Below are 20,301 nucleotides of genomic sequence, written 5' to 3'. Positions count from 1 at the left end.
AGAAAGAATTCCTTCAAAAAATAACAAGAACGTCCAAATCCACGTAATAAAGCTGAAGCCTCTCTCTCTCTCTCGTGAAGCCGTGGCCTTCCTGCTGCTTACAGCCTAAAGTTCCTGTCGAAGGAAGTTTTTTTTTTCTAATGTGAATCCTCTCTTTCTCTCTTTCTTTCTTTCTTTCTTTCTTTCTTTTAGGCTAGATCTGTTCATTAGAGCTCTGTGTAGACAAACCTGTTTGCCAAACTTTAGTAATTCACACACACACACGCACACACAAACACACACACTCTAACTGTAAGAGAAAGACCAAAGTGTGTGAGCACAAGTGTGTGAGCACTACTGTAAGAGAAAGACCAAAGTGTGTGTGTGTGTGTGTGTGTGTGTGTGTGCTAATGTAATAAGACACTGCATAGTTTATATAAACTACGTTTCTTTTCACACACTGAAGAAGAGAAAAACGCAGCGCGTAGGAAGACAAACATATGTGAGGACGAGAGGGCCACAATTTTGCGTCTGCTCATTTGTTCGAGCTCGTATCCGAGGTGCAGATTAGCGTGATTTAGCAGGTTACTCCGCGCGACCGAATGGCACTTTAAAGAAAGAAATGAGCCGCAGCGAAACTCCGTGCATGACTAGAAAGGTAGATATTGTTTCTGGAAAGCAAAAAAAAAAAAAAAAAAAAAAAAATGACTTTTTCAACCAGAAAGCAGGAAAAAACTGAAACTGATTCTGTGTATATTCTAAACAGAGCTAAGCAGATCATATTTAAGTTAACATAAACACTGTAGTGTAAATTAGCGTTTATTAGTAATTTCAGTCCATTATATTTCACTCCTACGTGTTATTCAATTAGCGAAGCCAAGCCGTTTTTTTTACTAGAAACCTTTCATTATTTATCCGTTGTAGGAGATTGAGATCGGGAACGATTCGGAATCGGTTGCCGAGACGTTTCTTAATGGATCTTTAATTGTTAGACTGGAGGAAAAAAAAATCAAACCCAAGGCAGAATTCTCAGCGGTGAATGTCAGATCCCATGCAATGCAAATTAGGAACAAAAAGGGAAAAAAATAAATAAAAGAAGTAAAGTACAGATTTCAGGTTCAAACGCTCGTCTTGAAGAATCCCAGATTACTCTGATGGGGTTTGATTGACAGGTTGTGTGTAGGGAAGTGTGTGTAGATGTGTAGATCAAGACCCCCCGCCCTGTACACACACACACAAACACACGCACACACTTTCTGATGTGATTTGGGTTTCATGCAGGATCCCCATAAGCAATACCCCACCCTCACCACCACCCCCCCGGTTTGTGCCCCTCGGCACAGGGCAGGGGCAGATTGACAGAGCAGCATGGTGCCAGGCCCCGCTGAGCCGATGACGCCCACTACACACACATATAGACATAAACACACACACACACACAAGATCTACCTGATGTTTTCAACAAAGGCTTCCGTCTCACCGGCTCTGATGCCAATGGCTTTGGAAGCGGCAGAACCTGAAACAGATGTACAGACGGTAGGAGCGATGTTCCATACATCAAGATGTGATAAAAAAATAAAAAAAAAACCACAAACGTCGTTTCATTTTGAGCTCAGAGGAGAGAGAGGCTGCGACAGTCACCCGAGAGCGAACGATGAGAGGATAGGATGGGGTTCTGGAGGAGAAGACGTTCCACTGCAAAAGAGGTCATAGAAAAAAAATAATAATAAAGATTTTTAAAAGAAATTCTGGCAAGAGAGAAAAGATATAAGCCCAATTTTTGGAAAAGGAAATAAAATAAAAAAATCTAGAATAAAAGTGCTGTATCGCCAAAATGTCAATATTATTGAAACCTCAAATGTTTTAGAACACATGCAAACAAACTGTGGTCCTCAAACAATGCTTTTTAACACATATTTCCATTAATTATTTATCACCATTTAGAATTATTACCTGCGATTACGTGAGATTTTACACTACAGAAGAAAACCAACTTTCACCCGGATGGAGTTCTTTTCCTCAGCTAACAGATTTGTTTGTTTGTTCTTGGCCCAAATCAGAACGTTACTAAAACGTGTTATTTTATTTATTTAATTTTTCATTCTTGTGGTCACTTATCAGCTCCATAGCAGCAAATTGTTTCCCCGAAGCAAATTGTTGCAGTTTTCCTGAATTTAACGGATAAACTGCAGCTTGTGAACCTCATCAAGCATCGCTGCAACTACATGTGACATTACAGGAACAACACAAGTCAGAAGTGTAATTTATACTCCACTGAATATTCACTGTAGGGGTGCCAATAATTTTAGAAACAGCAGATTCTGCTGAAAACTATGGTTAATAATATAAAACATTTTGTGTTAAATGATTCAAATTCTGCAGTGCAGTGGAATATAAGAGGTATTGTCTATATAATAATAATAATAATAATAATAATAATAATAATAATAATAATGTTATTAGTATTATTTTCATTATTATAATTATTAATATTATTATCAATAATATTATATATATATATATATATATATATATATATATATATATATATATATATATATATATATATATAGTATATATATATATATATATATATATATATATAGTGTGTATATATATATATATATATATGAATATATATGTATATATATTATAATATATTATGATAATAATAATAATAATTATTATTATTATTATTATTAATATTATTGTTATTAATATTTGTTTTTTTTATAGTTATTATTGTTGTTATTATTATAATTATTATAGTTCTAGTTATTATTATTATTATTATTATTATTATTATTATTATTATTACCCAGGTGAATGATCACTGAAGACCTACTAAGCCGTTAATAATGAGTAATGCTGTAAGTGACCCACGCGCACACTGTCATCAATCACCGGAACGTTTCACTGACTCTCCAAAGAGACAGCGCGAGCGGAGCGCGGTGCGCGTGACGCACACTTCTTGGAGGTGTTCCCCCGTTTTGATGGATTTCCGGCACGCGCTCCCAGCAGCCCCGCTGACCGCGGTCTCTTCTCCTCCTTCCTCCTGTCAACACGATGCTGCGCGCGATCAGTCGTGAGCGCGCGCTCGCCGCGGGCCGCTCCGCTCCTTGCCGTGTCCTCTGGCCTCCGCCCCAGCGCACGCGCGCTCACACTCTCAGGCGTATGCTCGACACCCTGCGCGCGCACAACTCACGGAGTTCCGGTGTGGAGTTCCGGCCCTCGCTCGATGCACACGACCAGATCTGTTTCCTGTAAGAGACTTTTATTATTATTATTATTATTATTATTATTATTATTAGTAGTGGTAGTAGTAGTAGTAGTATTGTTGTTGTTATTATTATTATTTATTATTGTTGTTGTTGTTGTTATTATTATTATTTTATTGTGATTATTATTATTATTATTGTGATTATTATTATTATTATTATTATTATTATTATTATTATTATTATTATTATTATACAAAAACCCACAATAGACAATTCCTTTGTCATATTATAAAAAGTTAGTATAAAAAAGTATTATAAAAAGTTGCGTTTTTTGTGTTATTTATTAAATCCTTTAAAAGATAGAAGTTAATAATAATTATTTTATGTATAGAGATTAATATTTAAATTCTAAACTAATTTACCAGAAATGGCCAATTAGGTTTTTTATAAGTTTATGTTTTTTTACTTATATTTAATAATAATAATAATAATAATAATAATAATAATAATAATAATAATAATAATAATAGTTACTTTCAATTATGAATAATTATTACAATTAGTTCAATCACATACACATTAATAATTTATACATTTAGAGATTTACAGTTAGGGGTTTACTAAATAAATGTATTTAATAATAATAAAACAAGATCTTACTTGCATACATTTAATAATAATAATAATAATAATAATAATAATAATAATAATAATAATAATGTCAAACCTTGTGCTGATTTTCAGAATAGTTGTGTATTTGTGTTAAACTGCTATTAAAATAAACACCACTGAAAAGACCAAAGAGAGTGTGAAAGTGTCCAAAAGTTTTAGTTTGTGTTCCTCATGAAAGTATTTCGATGCAACATTATTTTTGATCAGTCAGAATGCACAGCAATGTGTGCCCTGTGATTGTGATCAATAAAAGCATTCAGGCCACGAGAGAGAGAGAGAGAGAGAGAGAGAGAGAGAGAGAGAGAGAGAGAGAGAGAGAGAGAGACAACTGATTATAAATATTGGCAGTCCAAGAAAATGTGCTTTCCTTCGATTGAAGAGAACATAATGGTATTCAATGGGAGACGTCCTGCTGAGACAGACAGACACACACACACAGACACATATACACACAGACACACACACAGCTGTTCCTAAGCAACAAAACACACTCAACCTGTAAGTGCCAGCGTGTTGATTGTCAATGGCCGGTGAAGTCCATGAATAGCAACAGTAGGAAACAGCCAACACACACACACACACAACACACACACACACATTAAATAACTAACACTCACCTAGTTTATATCAGTGTTCTTTATCTGCCTATAACATCAGTAACTTTGTATTCCAATGATATAAATATTACATGTGTGTTTAAATCTAAACAAATCAAGTGTTGAATCTTAAATCTGCATTATAACTTAATTATACCATTATTTATTCTTACTAACGTTAGAACTTCGTCTGATTACTTTGCAAAGACCGCCCTCTAGTGTCAGTCAGACAAGAAGCTCAGACATGGTTCAGAAGATCTGTTAAAGATCTGTTACAGAAGATCTGTATCAGAAGATCTGTTAAATAGATGTGTAAAGAGGCAACCAGAGGGCTTAGGAGTCATTAGATATGATCTCTGTATATGCTGCGGATTAAAAGGCAGGAGACAGAGCTGAAGATGTGTGACGAGGATGGACGGGTAGAGGGACAGAGCAGGTAGGAAGGTTTGGAGCCAAAGTGAGAAGGCTTGAAGCTGCCGGGAACACGGAGAAGAGGAAGGCCAAGGTGGAGGTTTATGGAGGTGGTGAGGGAAGACATGCACATGCAGGAAGATGCAGAAGACGGGTCGAGATGGAGAAAAACGATCCGATGTGGCGACCCCCTGAAAAGTGCAGCCGAAAGAAGATCTGATCTCTGTATTACAGGCGGTACTTCAGAGACTCCGTAGATCTTTAGATCGTCAGAAATGGAAATGATGCTCAGAACAGGATGAGACCCTCGACAAGACTTCATAAAGACGAACTGAGACAACAGGTATAATTGAAACTAATTAGGGGAATAACACAGAACAGGTGAACACAATAGTGAAAATATCAGGACTGTGACTGAAATACGGCATGTTGTTTAGAAAGCCAGGACTCCTGATGTTGACTCTCGATGTTCCTGATACAAAGCGAACTCGGGCTGACGTTAAAGACCTATAATGCTGTTCTGAACGTGGAAAGAGGTGAAATGATGAAATGATAAAAAAACCCTTTCTGACAACAACAAAAGTCCATTAAAGCGCCGACTCTTAATCATGCCTTCGGTTTATTAGCGCATCCCAGCACTGGGTACTAACTTCCTGAAACAATGAATTGAATGAATGTTTGCTGAAATGGAATAATTTTTTGTTTTAGCGACGTTAATTAATTTTCTGCTCTCCGACTGGCGTGTGAAAATATTTAATTATCCGCCATTTGTTGCATCGATCCTTTGAAAGTGAACAGCAAGTCAAGGCAATTAACGATGCCATGTCTACTTTTCTAGTTATCAAGCACTCCCAAATACATTATCGTTAATGAACTTTTAATTAGCATCTGGCTTTTATTGTTGCTTGTTGAGGCTTTGAAATGGACAGGCGCACAAAAACGGCGAGGTCAGGAACGAGAAACTTTATAATCAGCTTTTGTTTACTACGGAGAACGTGAAATTAGGGCACCGTGGGGAGGGAATGTTATATGAAATTAATAATCGATGACGAGATGATGAAGTCAAGTCGAGTCGAGTCGTGTCGAGTCGAGTCAAGAAGCTTTTATTGTCATTTCAACCAAATATAGCTGACGGCGAAACGAGACAACTGTGTCGGCGCCCTGAAGAGGCTTCGATCCTACGACGTCGTGTCGTGTAGCGTTTTACTTAGTCCATTTCTGGGTCGTTGCTGAGGAGATATTCAGCCTGAAACGTAACACACACACAGACACTCACACAAATATACACGTACTGCTGTGTATTCTTTCACACTAGGGATACAGGAACGCTGAAAGATGTCAGCAAAGAGTGAAAAAAAACCTACCAGGAAGTCTAATGCGTCGTCTGGGCGGATTCTGCACAGCTCGTTGAGGCCTTGAGACAGAACAGGCATCACGGTGTCCATGAGATACTGCCTGGCAAATTCTTCTTCTCTCATCAACAGCTCCTCTTCCTGCTGCTTCACGTCATGTAGGCACCGATTCTGACACACACACGCACACGCGCACGCACACACACACACACAGAGAAAATTCAGTAAATAACCTAAAGAAATGTTTTGAAACTATGTGAAGCTGCTGATCGTGAAAGTGGGTGTGGCCTCATATGTCATGTGGCTGTGTGTCATGGTTAATAAAACAAAAGGAGGAAGAAGTAAGTGGTGAAACAGTGCTATGATGCTATGATACTCTGCTGACCATCATGTGGATCTTCTCCAAAATGTTAACACAGAGCCTGAAGCACACAAATGCACACTAAACCTCCACACCATGTCTTCACAGAGTTAAAGGTTGGAGCAGAAGAACTTGTGTCCTGTACAGAGCCCTGACACCAACTGCACCCCAGACCTCATCTCTGGAAATCAGTGTGTCCCAGCTGAATGAACATAAAGCTCCAAAATCTAGAGCAAAAAGGGACTACATCTGAATCCAGGCCACAGTGTAGTGTGTGTGTGTATGTACCCATTCCTCCCAGCACTGGGCTCTGTGCTCCTCCTCTTCTTCCTCCCTGCGCTTGTCTTCGGCCTGGCGTGCCTCCTCTTCCTCCCTCAGCCTGATCTCCGCCTGTCTCCGCTCTTCCTCCAAATGCTTCAAGGTGGGACCGTAGTTCCTGACCTTCCCCACCCTCTCCAGCACCTTCTCCATCACCAGAACGTTCTCCGAGTCCTCAGGGAAGATCTCTAGAACACAGGAGCAGTTTGTCATTTTAGAGCCCTCTGTTGCCCGTGTCATGAACTGCAAAAGCAATGACAACACGTCCGACAAGCAACGAACGTGGCTGTAAAAAAGAGTTCGAATCTCTTAAAGCTTTGGAGATACCAGAAAGAGAATACTCTACTGTCTGTCTTTAAGTCCTACCTATATTCTCATTGTGAATCTCCAGCTCATCGAAGTAGTTTAGCACAATTTCATCCTCGGAACAGTTTTTCCGGAAGGCGGCGAGTCGTGGAAGAAACCTATTGAAGGCGTATGACGTTTCATGTACCTCGCTTTCAGGCAGGTTCAGCACACGTTCCTTCAGGAACTCGTCTGTGGCATCCAGAGTGAACACAAACTCTACACACACACACACACACATGTAAAGGTGCAGTCAAGAGCGTTAGCATGATCAGCGCTGGTTATCTCTCTACGGTTACATTTCCATAAATCCATCCAGACCTGGGATGATGCTGACGTTCGAACGCTCGTCTGTAGCTTTATCCTCGGCTGCACGATATAACAAACAAACAAACAAACAAATATTAGAACTGAGTCGTTTAAAAATATGAAATGGAGTATTTATTCCTCCTACCAAAAAGCTCTTTAGCTTGCTCGTATGTCTTCGGAAAGCCGTCCAGGACAAATCCTTGACTTCTACACGGTTTAGTCTTCAGTTTGTCCTTCAGGATTTGGATAACGTACGACTCGTCCAACCAGCCTGAACGAAGAGATGACACACATCCGTTTATTTTCGGGAAATAAACCATTGGTCCATGTCTTGAAATATTCCCTCCGTATTCTTACCTTTGTTTTCTTCCATGTTCATCTTCAGTGTCTCCAGAAGCTCCTGCGATTCGTCGTCCTCGTTGCTTTCTTCCGTGCTGACACGTGACTCCTGAATCAGCGAAACAATTCAAATCCTGACACTCCCACAGTTTTGTAAATAAGAAGGCTTCCTTATTTTAGGAACGTGCTCATGTTTGTAAAGACGTACCAGGTTAGCGAGAGTCTCAGCGATGGTCTCTTTCACTTTGACATGGTGCAGTTTGTAGTGCTTGCATATCTTTTCAGCTACGGTGCTTTTCCCGACAGCAGGAGGTCCCAAGACACAGATACGGACAGGCTGGAAGGAAATCAATCAATACAGCCATCCATCATACAGAGCTTCATATTAATACGGCCACATTTAATAGACGTGTTTTGTCGATCGTTTGTTTACCAGCAGGCCTCGTGTCAGCTTGTATTCCTCCACGACTTGGTCGATGTTCTCGACAATGCCTTTTTTTGAAACCCAGTTGATTCTGAAATTGTCTGTGAAGAAAGTGGCTTCCATTCGAAGGTTGATGAGCAAATGATCAATTTCTGCTTGCTGAGAAACAACAGTAAAAAAATAAATAAATAAAAAATAAAAAGATCAACAGGCGAGCAAAATTCTAATAACAGCAGCTTCTTGCACTGAAAGGTTTATTATTGGAAATAAAAAGAACTTTAATGTTCAGGGATCTATTAAAACAATCACAATTGATCATTTATTTATTTCTCGCCAACTGACCACTAGATATATGATTTGCCATTTTAAACATTTATTTTCTTTAAACGCTTCACTTTTAATATCATTTTACTGTATAAACTTACCGTCAACTCCTCTGTGAGATACACGTCCTCTTTTGGAACGTTTTTTGTTTTTCCTGGCCCGAGCACCGACGCTATTGCCTAGGACGCAAGAGAAAGGCTTGAGCAGCAGAAGAATATGTTAGAATATAAAATAAAATTGATCTCGTTGATGAAACTCACACTGATAATGTCACCAATGGTGTTTTGTGATTCATCCACTGCAAGGAAGTACGGCAGCTTCGGATTACGCTCGATTACGTTCTGTACGATCCTTTGGTTAAAAAAATAAATAAATAAATAAATAAAAAAACAGAATAAATGTTCAATGATGATCAATCTTTAAGGAAACAATATAATACATCAGCGTATTAACGACTTCCTGATAATAATAATTTGATCTGAACCACAGATTTAATTGAATCAAATGTAATGAGTCATGATTCATTTGATTTAAATAAGGTAATAAGATGAGAGTGTTGTTCTGTACAGTATCCATCATTAGTTCTTTCACCTGGGATCAGATCTCAAGTCATTCATTAATCTGTCACTACTGACCCTGCCAGATCACAGATGTGAACAGCTGGAATGACGTTAGAGCCGTCTCCGAAGATCGGCACTTCAGGTTCCTCTCCCAGCCACGATGTCTAAAAGAGGGCAGTGTCATAAACACTCAGTTATACACGAATGGATGCTAATAAACCAGTTATAGCAGCCAGACGAATACAACGGGAAAGGGTAAAGTGTGAAAAGTGAAAAAATGTCTCTATTTACCTTGAAAAAGAAATGAAACGCTTGCTCGCCCATTCCGTACTGCAGTCCAGAGGCAACCACATAAGTCGAGAACCGGGACTGATTCTGAAATGTACAATATGATAATGTAAAGATCGAACAAATGCAAGCAGAACTTTGTGTAACCTTCAGGCAGGACTCACAGTTTTTCCTAGTTTAACCACAAGCTTCTCCAGAGCAATATGAGTTTTAAAGTTGTGATGTGCTTTCCGTCTCCTGTAGTCCTCTTCTGTAAAAGAAACCTCTGTAACGCCCTAGAAGTCAAAACACACACATAGAAGAACTCAGGAGATACAAGGGTAACACGATTCACACTATATTATGAGTTCAACCCTTACTGGATCCAGTGTCTTAATCAGAGCCCAGGTCATGACTGACGAGATCAAGATGAACATCTTTGGTCCAGGAAATGCATCAATGTCCTTGTGAAGAGCTTTAAATAGACCGTTAAGGATAAAGCTTTTAATGAAAGGTTAGAAAAACTCTTAATAAGAGACAAACTATTTATTATAGATACCTGAGACAGCCCAAGTGGCTTCTTCAATCTGATCAGCATTCTCGTTGTAAATATTATAAACGATGACGTCTGACTTCATCAGGTGACGGAAAAGTTCTTCACGTGTTACGTTCTATAGGAACGAGTAAAATAAGTACAAGAACATCACCGGGAAAAGGATTTAACGCAAACTCACAAGACACAAGAAACCAACTATGTGTATGCATTATAAAACTATACGTAAATTACAGCCATTATTTTTCACTCACAGTATATTCTTCTACTGCAAAGCTGGACTTTTCTTTGGTTTTACAGGAAACTGTTCCAACAATCTGAAAGGTGATGTTGGGTGAAGGCTCGATTTCCTCCTCATCTTCCAACTGTGACGCTCCAGCGACCCTCGAGGATAAAAACTAAATGGTGCGTTGGAAAGAAAGGTCAAAAGTATGAAAAAACATACTGAAATACACGATCGTGTCATCTCTTATGTTATAGCAGCTAGAAACTGTCAAAATAAAAAATAAAAAATTAATAAAAAAATCAAAATCCTGTCCATCGAAACCGAAACGCTCAAACTTGTGTCCTTAACCGGTCGGAAAAATTCAAGTCAGTTTTATTATAGAAAATCAGTGACACTGAAGACTCCTTCCATAAACAAACACACAATAGAATAAAAGTCAAATTAATTAAATTTAAAAGTAATAAAAATTCAGGTTCATAATACTATAAAATAATAATACTAATTAATAATAATAATAATAATAATAATAATAATAATAATAATAATAATAATAATAATATATAAATAATATATATGTAGAATATATAATAATAAATAAATGTATTGTATTTAATTTAGTTGTGTATTGAACTGGCTAATTAGCTACAAACGAACAGTAAGCTAACTCTGACTAGCTAAATATGACTGAAGTATAGCTTACAGTAAGATTTACAACACACTATTAATAAAACTGACCTCTGCGATATATTTTGAAGTATATTTGTCGACATTGTTGATAAAAACGCGTTTAGATGGGTCTAAAAGTTTCTCCGTATCTGCAGCCATGCTCGGTTATTTTTTATTTTTAGTTACCTCAGGTTCCGTTGCTACGCAACTAGAACTCGGATCCGATTCTATGACGAGTCGATTCTCTGACGAGTCGAATCAAAAAGCTTTGAAGTGGATTCATGAAAACAAAATAGATTAGTAAAATGACCTGCACAGAAATTGTGAGACACACGACGGAAAGAGATTAAGGAAATATTTACAACAACAACAACAACAACAACAATAATAATAATAATAATAATAATAATAATAATAATAATAATAACAATAATAATGATAATAATAACCAGATTGTTATTATTATTATCATTATTATAATAATGATAATAATAATGATAATAATAACCAAATTATTATTATCATTATTATTATTATTATTATTATTATTATTATTATTATTATTATTCGCATTATTATTATTATTATTATTATTATTATTATTATTATTATTATTATTATATTATTATTAGGGATGAGCGAGTACAGCATTATCTGTATCTGTATCTGTTAACCATATGAATTATCTGTATCTGTATCTGTACTCGGAGTGGGTGGGGCCTAACCAGGCTTATCTTGAAACGGGCGGGGCTTTAACCGGTATGTTAATTTAAGCATGCAATTGATATGGGTTGATCAGAAATTGTTATATTTATTGCTGATTAGAAAAATATTTACAGGACAGCATCAGGATTGAGCTTCAGATCAGTGGTTTTGATCACGATAGCAAACGAACTATATTACAGAACAAGTTTTGCAACAATGAAAACAAAACAATTATGCAATTATGAAGTAAAATGTAATGAACAAAATAACTTTCTTTTTTAACTTTTAATTTTTTTATGATCAGTGTGATTTATTTATTTTTTTATTTCCACACCAGGTGTGTGTGTGTAGCTTAATAATTAATTTGTAATATTTATAACACTAGCTTACTACCTTTATGTTTTTATGAAATACAGCAAAAACGTGTCAGACACTCAGTGTCTGGTTACTGGTTAAAGACAGCTGAAGGTTTAAAAAAGAAAAAAATCTCCGACAGGCAGAGACGCAATGCAAGTCGCATTCTACCAAGCAAGCACCACGTCTGAACGAACCCACGTTTACCAGAACTCTACTGGTTAGTAAGTACGTATTATTAACATTACAACCCGAAGTAAAAAGCTGAAGAAACCCTAAACGTTAACGGAAAAGACCCGCGAACCCGAGTGACTGAGGGAGAGACAGAGAGCTGTTCTGTGTGTGACTGTGAGTGAGCAGAGCGAAACACAGCAACACAATACATCTGTATGTGTGTAGGGGAGGGGCGCTGTGACTAGCCTATCACTGTAGGGGAGGGGCGCTGTGACTAGCCTATCACTGTAGGGGAGGGGCGCTGTGACTAGCCTATCACTGTAGGGGAGGGGCGCTGTGACTAGCCTATCACTGTAGGGGAGGGGCGCTGTGACTAGCCTATCACAGAACGCTGACACAATCAGCTACCCAATGATGATTTTCATTCAATCCGAGCACAGATATTGACTCGTATTACTCGTATAATACTCGTACTCGACAGAAGTGCTTTATCCGTACCCGGATACTCGTTTCAGCCGAGTATCCGGCTCATCTCTAATTATTATTATTATTATTATTATTATTATTATTATTATTATTATTATTATTATTATTATTATTAGCAGTATTATTATCGTTATTATTATTGTACGGTGGCCGGGAAGTGCAAAACACATTAACAAATCCGAAAACAAATTAACAAATCCCAAAACAAATTAACAAATCCCAAAACACATTAACAAATCCCAAAACAAATTAACAAATCCCAAAACACATTAACAAATCAGAAAACAAATTAACAAATCCCAAAACACATTAACAAATCAGAAAACAAATTAACAAATCCCAAAACACATTAACAAATCCCAAAACAAATTAACAAATCCCAAAACACATTAACAAGTCAGACAACCCGGAAGAGGTTGGTATAGTTTGTGAATGGAAGCTTACCATCATCGGACGAGACACCTTTCATTCACCTTTATATCTTTAATGACAGTCGTCTTGTCCAATGATCGGTAAGTTTCCATTCACAAACTATACCTACCACTTCCGGGTTGTCTGAATCGGTGCTTGAAACACATTAACAAATCAGAAAACACAATGACATTTCAGACAACCCGGAAGCGGTTGTTATAGTTTGTGATTGGACAAGATACCTGTCACTCAAAGTATACATGAAGTTCAACAGTCTGCCGCAGGGAAAAGTTGGAATGGATGGATGGAATGGATTACTGTGGATTAATTCTGTTATTTTCTTGAACGGAGAACTTTATTTAAACGGAGAACATTACACATAAGATTCCATACCTGTATATCTTGAGTGACAGGTGTCTTGTCCAATGATCGGTAAGTTTCCATTCAAAAACGATACACTACCGTTTCTGGGTTGTCTGACTTGTCGTTGTGTTTTCTGATTTGTTAATGTGTTTTCTGATTTGTTAATTTGTTTTCTGATTTGTTAATGTGTTTTCTGATTTGTTAATGTGTTTTGGGATTTGTTAATTTGTTTTGGGATTTGTTAATTTGTTTTGGGATTTGTTAATTTGTTTTGGGATTTGTTAATGTGTTTTCTGATTTGTTAATTTGTTTTGGGATTTGTTAATGTGTTTTGGGATTTGTTCATTTGTTTTGGGATTTGGTAATTTGTTTTTGGATTTGTTAATGTGTTTTGGGATTTGTTAATTTGTTTTCTAATTTGTTAATTTGTTTTGGGATTTGTTAATGTGTTTTGCACTTCCCGGCCACCGTATTATTGTTATTATTATTAATAATAACAATAATAATAATAATAATAATAATAATAATAATAATAATAATAATCATGCTAATAATAATAGTAATCCTAATAATAATAATGATAATAATAATAATAATAATAATAATAATAATCATGCTAATAATAATAGTAATAATAATAATAATAATAATAGTAATAATAATAATAATACACACTTACTGGTCACTTTAATAGGAACACCTGCTATTATACAGATAGAGGTCAAGCTCTTTATTGACTGCTCACATCAAACATACAAATGAAGAAAAAGAATGATGTTCATTAACCGCTGATCAAATAATTTGCAATTTTTGCAAAAAAAGTGCGTGAAAGTGTAAGAGTGTTCCCTCCAGCATGTATCCCCCGCTTTACCTCCAATGTTCCAGGAATAGTCTCCAGATTTATTGTGATCCTGACCAGGATAAAGTGCTTCCTGAAGACCCGGGTCTCAGGACTCCAGAGCTCCTTTTTATTATTAAGGTGTTAAAATGAATAGAAAGATACAAAACAATGCCAAAGAGGGTTATTTTTTTTATTGCGCAAGCAGAGACATGGCACTTACCAGGTATCTCACAAAGCAGGGGTATATAAAAAGTGTCAAAGTGCATTCTGGGAGTTTGAACCCAACAAATGCAAGAACATGAGTTTCTCATTTATAGGAAATGGTAAGTGGTTTGTTTGTTTTTTGACCTGCTATTAAACACTTGTATATGTAACAGCACTAACAAACGTACTGCTGCATGTTAAAACACGTATATACAATGAAGACAATTATTATCCTCTTTATTCCAAGTACAGTAATCTGCTAAGCGAACATGCTCACACAAATACGCTAAACTCCGCTCAATTCACTTAATTCAATTTCACTTCACTTCACGAGTTATTACAGGATTTAAGCAACGTTACGCTAGCACTCAGACATCGAGGGATAAATAAGCTAATCTATTGGCTGCACACTCTGCTGTGAGTCTTGCGTCTGCATCGTGATCCCAGCAGTCTTCAAGGAGCTCTTGGAGAAGCAAGCCCTAAAAATGGAGGTGATGGAAGTCATAACAGACTCACAAACTCATAAATCTCATATTATTCTATTTATATTTATAAAGATGTCACAACAGTGATCACATTTTTCCCCCAGGCTTAAATTAGGTAAATGCTTAGGCTTAAATGCTGTTAAAGTAACACCATATCGCACACGTATCTGGCAACCTCGGAGGCATGAACTATAGACTGTGTACCTGAGAGACTCTGGCCCACAGATGAGGTATAATTGGACGCTTTCTTTTCTCCGACACAAAAGTAAGAAGTGCTTCAAGGGACGGATTGCGTCCCAGTTCCGTCTCATAAGGCAGCACATGTTCGGGAACAGGAGAACCTAGAAATGACGAATCGCACTCAGATGAACCACACAGATCTACGGTAACTTAAAATGATTAAAAGATTAAAATTTGAACTTTATTTAACTTATTTCAGATTAGATATTAGATCTATTAAAAAAAAGTGTGACGTTATACCTGTAGAGAGGTCAGAACATAGCATCAGCATCTCCCAAAGCAGTAGCCCTAAGGAATACATGTCTCCCTGGAGCAAACAGCGGCCGCTGCTCAGATTAACGCATCCCTCCAAGATCTCAGGTGACATGTACTGCAGGGTCCCCATCTGCATTCTGTTCTGCTGAGTGTTGAGAGGAAATACAAATGATCCTGTTTCTAGCAGTAGAACAGTCATTTTTTAAAAAAAAAATGGTCATGGTGTATGCATGAGGTTACTGGTTGGTGTATGCATGAGGTTCCTGGTTTACTTTGGGGGGATGTGGTAAGCTTTTGGATTACTGATCAGAAGGTAAGTTCAAATCCCAGGTCCACCAAGCTACCACCACTGGACCCTTGAGCAGGGCTCTTAACCCTCAATTTCGCCGTTGTATAAAATGCAAGCACACATTTTATAGATAAGAGTGTCTACCAAATGCCATCAATATAATGTAATCATCCAGTCCGGAGTTTAGATCATTATTTAGCTAATAATGTAAAATTAACCAGCATCAATGCACGCTTGAAATCGCTCATCCTGGATGTCAGCTTGTGCAGCATGGAAGCTCATGTCCATCAAGTGAGTTCTTGCTTATAGCTCAGTGAGGTAAGCAGGACGGAGAAAGATAGCAGCATCTCAATTCATTTCTGTACTATCTAGTGAACATGAGATGAATAGTCCAAGGGGGCTCTAATCTTACCCAAAAAAAAGCTTTTTATTCCTGAGGATGTGGTAGCCTAGTGGTTAAGCTGTATGGACTACAGATTAGTAGGCTGTGAGTTTGGCTCACAGGTCCACCAAGTTGCCACTGCTGGGCTCCTGAGCAAGGCCCTTAACCCTCAATTGCTTAGCTGTATAAGAAATGAGCTAAAAGTTATGTCGCTCTGGACATGGCGTCTGGCAAATGTTGAGAATGTCTACCTGTTTAATCAGTTGGTTTTGGCTTTCAGAAGACCTCAGATGTGTCCTCTGCTTGGTCAAAATAAAAAGCTGCACTGGCCCTTTCCAGATAATACTTAACACTTAGAGGTTACAGTCTAGATTTAGTTTAATATGCCTACTAACCTTCGACTATTTCGGATTTACGCGTATAAACAGATCACAGGGGTTAAAACCGAGTTCAAAATCAGAACTTAAGGTGAGATAGTATCAGTGTGTCATTGAAGCAAACCTCGACTATGATTGAGTATCCCTGGACTCTTTGCCACTGTAGCACCGTGGAGCATCCAAAGTCACACAGAGCGCAAGAACCATCAGCTCTCACCAGAACATTACTGCTGCTGAGGTCACAATGAGCCACCGCTGGTTTATAGACTCCTAAAAAACAAAACATACCAACCATAAACCTGGAAAACATAGAGAACAAACAACTCCAGAGCTATCAATACCTTTCAGAAGAACTTGTCAGGAACTAAGACAGGAGGATGATAAGAAATTGTTTTAAAACCTAAAAATGCCACCTCTATTTTATAAGCAAGGTGTCTGTAAGGTTTTCTCCTTCCACAGAACAATCTACAAAATGTAATGTTTGACCTCCACCAAACCTCCAACAGGAAATCATGAACTTCACCAAGCTGCATTAGCAGAACAGCTGGAATCATGACTTTCACCTGGACTTCATCATTAAAGGTAACTACAAATTGAATCTGGAGCTTCACAAAGCTTTATTAGAGCTATAACTGGAATTGTGAACTTCATGGAGCTTCATTTGAGCTAGAAGTGTGAATTTCTTGTAGCTTCAGCTACAACTGGTATTGTGAACATCTTGGATCTTTATTAGAGGTACAACTGGAATCAGGAACGTCATGAAGCTTTATTAGTGCTACAACTGGAATCGTGAACTTCATGAAGCTTCATAAGAATGTCGCCAAGGCTCGTTAGCACTACAACTTGGATCATAAACATATAAAGCTACAGTATAATTGGAATAGTGAACTTTGTGGAGCTTCATTAGATCATGAAATTCACCTGAACGTCAAGACCATCGTCAAGAAAGCTATGTAAGACTTGAAGACCTGGAATCATGGCCAGTCGTGTTAAGACTAGCTTAACATATTACTGATTTGCTAATTTTCATGAAGGGTGCTAATAAATCTGGAGTTGACGACACAAAATTGTTACACATATTGGTCTGAAGCTCCTCACCGTTCATTTTTAAGTCCGTGTGCAGATAGGCCAATCCTTGCGATAGGGTTTGAGCTAGTTTTAGCGTACAGCCCCAGTCACACACCGTTTTAGACAGAAATGCATTCAAAGAACCCTAAAATGAAAAAAAAAATGTAATTCCTTCATATGTAACCACTGTAAAAAATAGGGATAGAAAATACGGACTAAAGAATGTTGTTAAATGTTATCTTTTGCTGTAAGAGTTGCTATGAACCACAGCTTAATAAATTCAGGAGAGAGTAAATCATGATCATGAAAACATAAAGAAGTGCTTCAACCTATCCTTAGAGAAAAGATGGAAAAAAAACCCATCTTACTTGGGTTGCCAGTTCCAAAACAATCACAAAGTCATTCCCAATTTTTCCATGTCCAAGAAACCTCACGATCCCAGAATGCATCATTAAAGGCAGCTTGTACACGTCTTTCTCTTTGGCGAACTCTTGCCGTAGAGCTGTAGGAAACACTTTCAAGGCTACCGACGATCCCTGAAACGTTCCCTGCCACACACTTGCAAAATGGCCGCAAGCGACGACCTGGAAAAATAAACAAAAAGATCACATGAAGCCAAAGCACTCAAAAGTGATTTATAAATTTTCACTGAGCTGATTATTGACCAGAATCTTTACTTTCTGCAACTCCAGGTGTTTGTCCAGGTCGATACTAGAAACCTCTAAGACGTCATGTGGGTTTGAAGGAGTTACGGGTCCTTTAATTAGGGAAGAATAATCACACATTTACATAATTAATATATATTTGCATATTACATTTTCACCAAAGCTACATTTGATCCGTTCCTTTTATCACTTTAATAATAATATTTATAAATAAATAAATAAATAAATAAATAAATAAATAAATAAATCTTATTTGCTGCCTTGAAATCTGAAATTTTTCAAACTTTGTTAGTAGCAGCTTTATGTCTGATTGTTTAAATCTCTGACACTCGAGACTCCTTCCTTAAGTCTATGAATGAATGAATGAATGAATGAATGAATGAATGAATGAATGAATGAAGTGTTTAAACAATAATAAACACAATCTTACTGCAGCGCTGAAGAAGAATTTTCCACTTCAGTGCCATCACGAGGGAAAGGAAAAGAATCAGCGCTCCAGCAGGAATAATGAGGACCTTAGTGCTCAGAAGATCTGCACACGTGGAAAAAGCATGGAATTTTCCCTCAGCTCATGATTTCAGGTACAACAGGAGTAAGATGTACAGGGTCTCAGCAACATGAGGTGCAAAAGAATATAAATTATACCTGAAGTACCTGAGGAATACGGAGGCTTTGTGTATTCAGCTTGCTTGGCTTGCTGGTTAAAGGTGATGTTCACATTACAGAAATCTGAGCTGCACAAACACCTAATGTAGTTCTGATGAAGAACTGATGCATGGCATGATGAGTTTGGGCAGTTGGTTTGGATTATACTACAACCTGGGGGGGGGGGGGGGGGGGTGAGAGATAGAGAGAGAGAGAATGGGCAGAGAGGGACAGAAAGAGAGAAGAGATAGGACAGAGAGGGAAAGAGAGGGCGGGTAGAATGAGAGATAGAGAGGAACACAAATAGAGAAGAGAGAGAGAAAAAGAGGGAGGAGAGAGAGAGAGAGCGAGAGAGAGAGAGAGAGAGAGAGAGAGAGAGAGAGAGAGAGAGAGGCAGGGAGGGGGATAGAATTAGAGATAGAGAGAAATGGACAGAGAGGGACAGAAAGAGTGAAGAGATAGGGCAGAGAGAGAAAGAGAGGAAGAGAGAAAGAGAAAAAGAGAGAGAGAGAGAGAGAGAGAGAGAGAGAGAGGGGTGAGAGATAGAGAGAGAATGGACAGAGAGGGACAGAAAGAGAGAAGAGATAGGGCATAGAGAGAAAGAGGGGGGTAGAATGAGAGATATAGTGGGACACAAACAGAGAAGAGAGAGGGAAATGAAAGAGATAGGGCAGAGAGAGAAAGAGAGGGAGAGAGAGAGAGAGAGAGAGAGAGAGAGAGAGAGAGAGAGAGAGAGGGGGGGGGGATAGAATTAGAAAATTAGAGATAGAGAAATGGACAGAGAGGGACAGAAAGATAGAAGAGATAGGGCAGAGAGAGAGAGAGAGAGAGAGAGAGAGAGAGAGAGAGAGAGAGAGAGAGAGAGAGAGAAAGAAAGAGTTCAGTTCAATTCAGTTCAGTTCTCTAAACAAATAAGGAACAATCAGAGTAACACTAAACACAATGGGAGTCAGAGAAGTGTAATTAAGTAAGAGAAAACTAATCCACGCCTTCTAATCAAGCTGACTGGAGGTTTAAACAGTGCTGTAGGATCATTTACACCTCAGTTTAATTGTCTATGTGTTCCGATATGTGAAACAAACAACAGCTCAACATCAACATCTAGCTTCTGGCGACTGTGTCAGCTTTCTAAAGGTGGACAAAAACGACCTGTTGCATGAACTAGCGATCCACATGAGCCCAAACAAACAGGGAGGAAAAGAGAACAAATGTTACGTTACTTAAGAGGACAGGCGTTGGTTTTTGGTTCTCCAGCTGAAAGTAACCCATACAGCACTCAGTTCTGGCACAGTGCTGACTGGAGCCACTGATATTCCCTGCTCTATGGATCCATTCAGTGTTTTGTGGACTAGCCAAGAACACACATCTCCTGTCTGTAGTGACTGCTGGGGAAGGGATGCATGTCGACAACCAAGCTATAGATGCTACCAAAAA

At 38.0% G+C, this 20,301-nt stretch overlaps 2 protein-coding genes across 2 annotated transcripts; both read right to left on the bottom strand.

The window, feature by feature from the left end:
- Positions 1-5,834: 5,834 nt before the first annotated feature.
- ak7b (adenylate kinase 7b) lies at positions 5,835-11,097 on the bottom strand. Its single transcript, XM_060879158.1, has 18 exons — positions 10,993-11,097; positions 10,286-10,429; positions 10,038-10,149; positions 9,859-9,953; positions 9,664-9,774; positions 9,503-9,586; positions 9,287-9,375; positions 8,912-9,002; positions 8,753-8,830; positions 8,337-8,486; positions 8,112-8,240; positions 7,922-8,012; positions 7,710-7,835; positions 7,577-7,624; positions 7,277-7,474; positions 6,881-7,098; positions 6,244-6,402; positions 5,835-6,125 (listed from the first exon to the last, which is right to left on the bottom strand). Exons 1-18 carry the CDS (start codon positions 11,080-11,082, stop codon positions 6,087-6,089), a joined length of 2,052 nt encoding a protein of 683 aa, XP_060735141.1. The 5' UTR covers positions 11,083-11,097; the 3' UTR covers positions 5,835-6,086.
- A 3,519-nt stretch (positions 11,098-14,616) lies between these two features.
- On the bottom strand, positions 14,617-20,301 carry LOC132852210 (anti-Muellerian hormone type-2 receptor-like; the record flags this gene model as incomplete). Its single annotated transcript, XM_060879288.1, has 10 exons — positions 14,617-14,940; positions 15,151-15,287; positions 15,427-15,583; positions 16,614-16,759; positions 17,588-17,702; positions 17,926-18,141; positions 18,235-18,314; positions 18,653-18,754; positions 18,868-19,041; positions 20,088-20,301. Coding segments are annotated over 10 exons (1,452 nt in total), but the record flags the coding sequence as incomplete, so codon positions are not given.

The sequence above is a fragment of the Tachysurus vachellii genome, chromosome 10, assembly GCF_030014155.1.
Source record: "Tachysurus vachellii isolate PV-2020 chromosome 10, HZAU_Pvac_v1, whole genome shotgun sequence".
Classification (NCBI taxonomy): Eukaryota; Metazoa; Chordata; class Actinopteri; order Siluriformes; family Bagridae; genus Tachysurus; species Tachysurus vachellii.
The sequence above is the reverse complement of the archived record's forward strand: the minus strand, read 5'-3'. Positions and strand labels throughout refer to the sequence as shown.

Excerpts from the sequence above, each read along its gene's own strand:
- ak7b (XM_060879158.1), bottom strand. The coding sequence starts at position 11,082 with ATGGCTGCAGATACGGAGAAACTTTTAGACCCATCTAAACGCGTTTTT. Across the intron at positions 8,013-8,111 it reads CTGAGACTCTCGCTAACCTG|GAGTCACGTGTCAGCACGGA; the intron begins GTACGTCTTTAC and ends TCGCTGATTCAG. Across the intron at positions 7,099-7,276 it reads GATTCACAATGAGAATATAG|AGATCTTCCCTGAGGACTCG; the intron begins GTAGGACTTAAA and ends CCTGTGTTCTAG.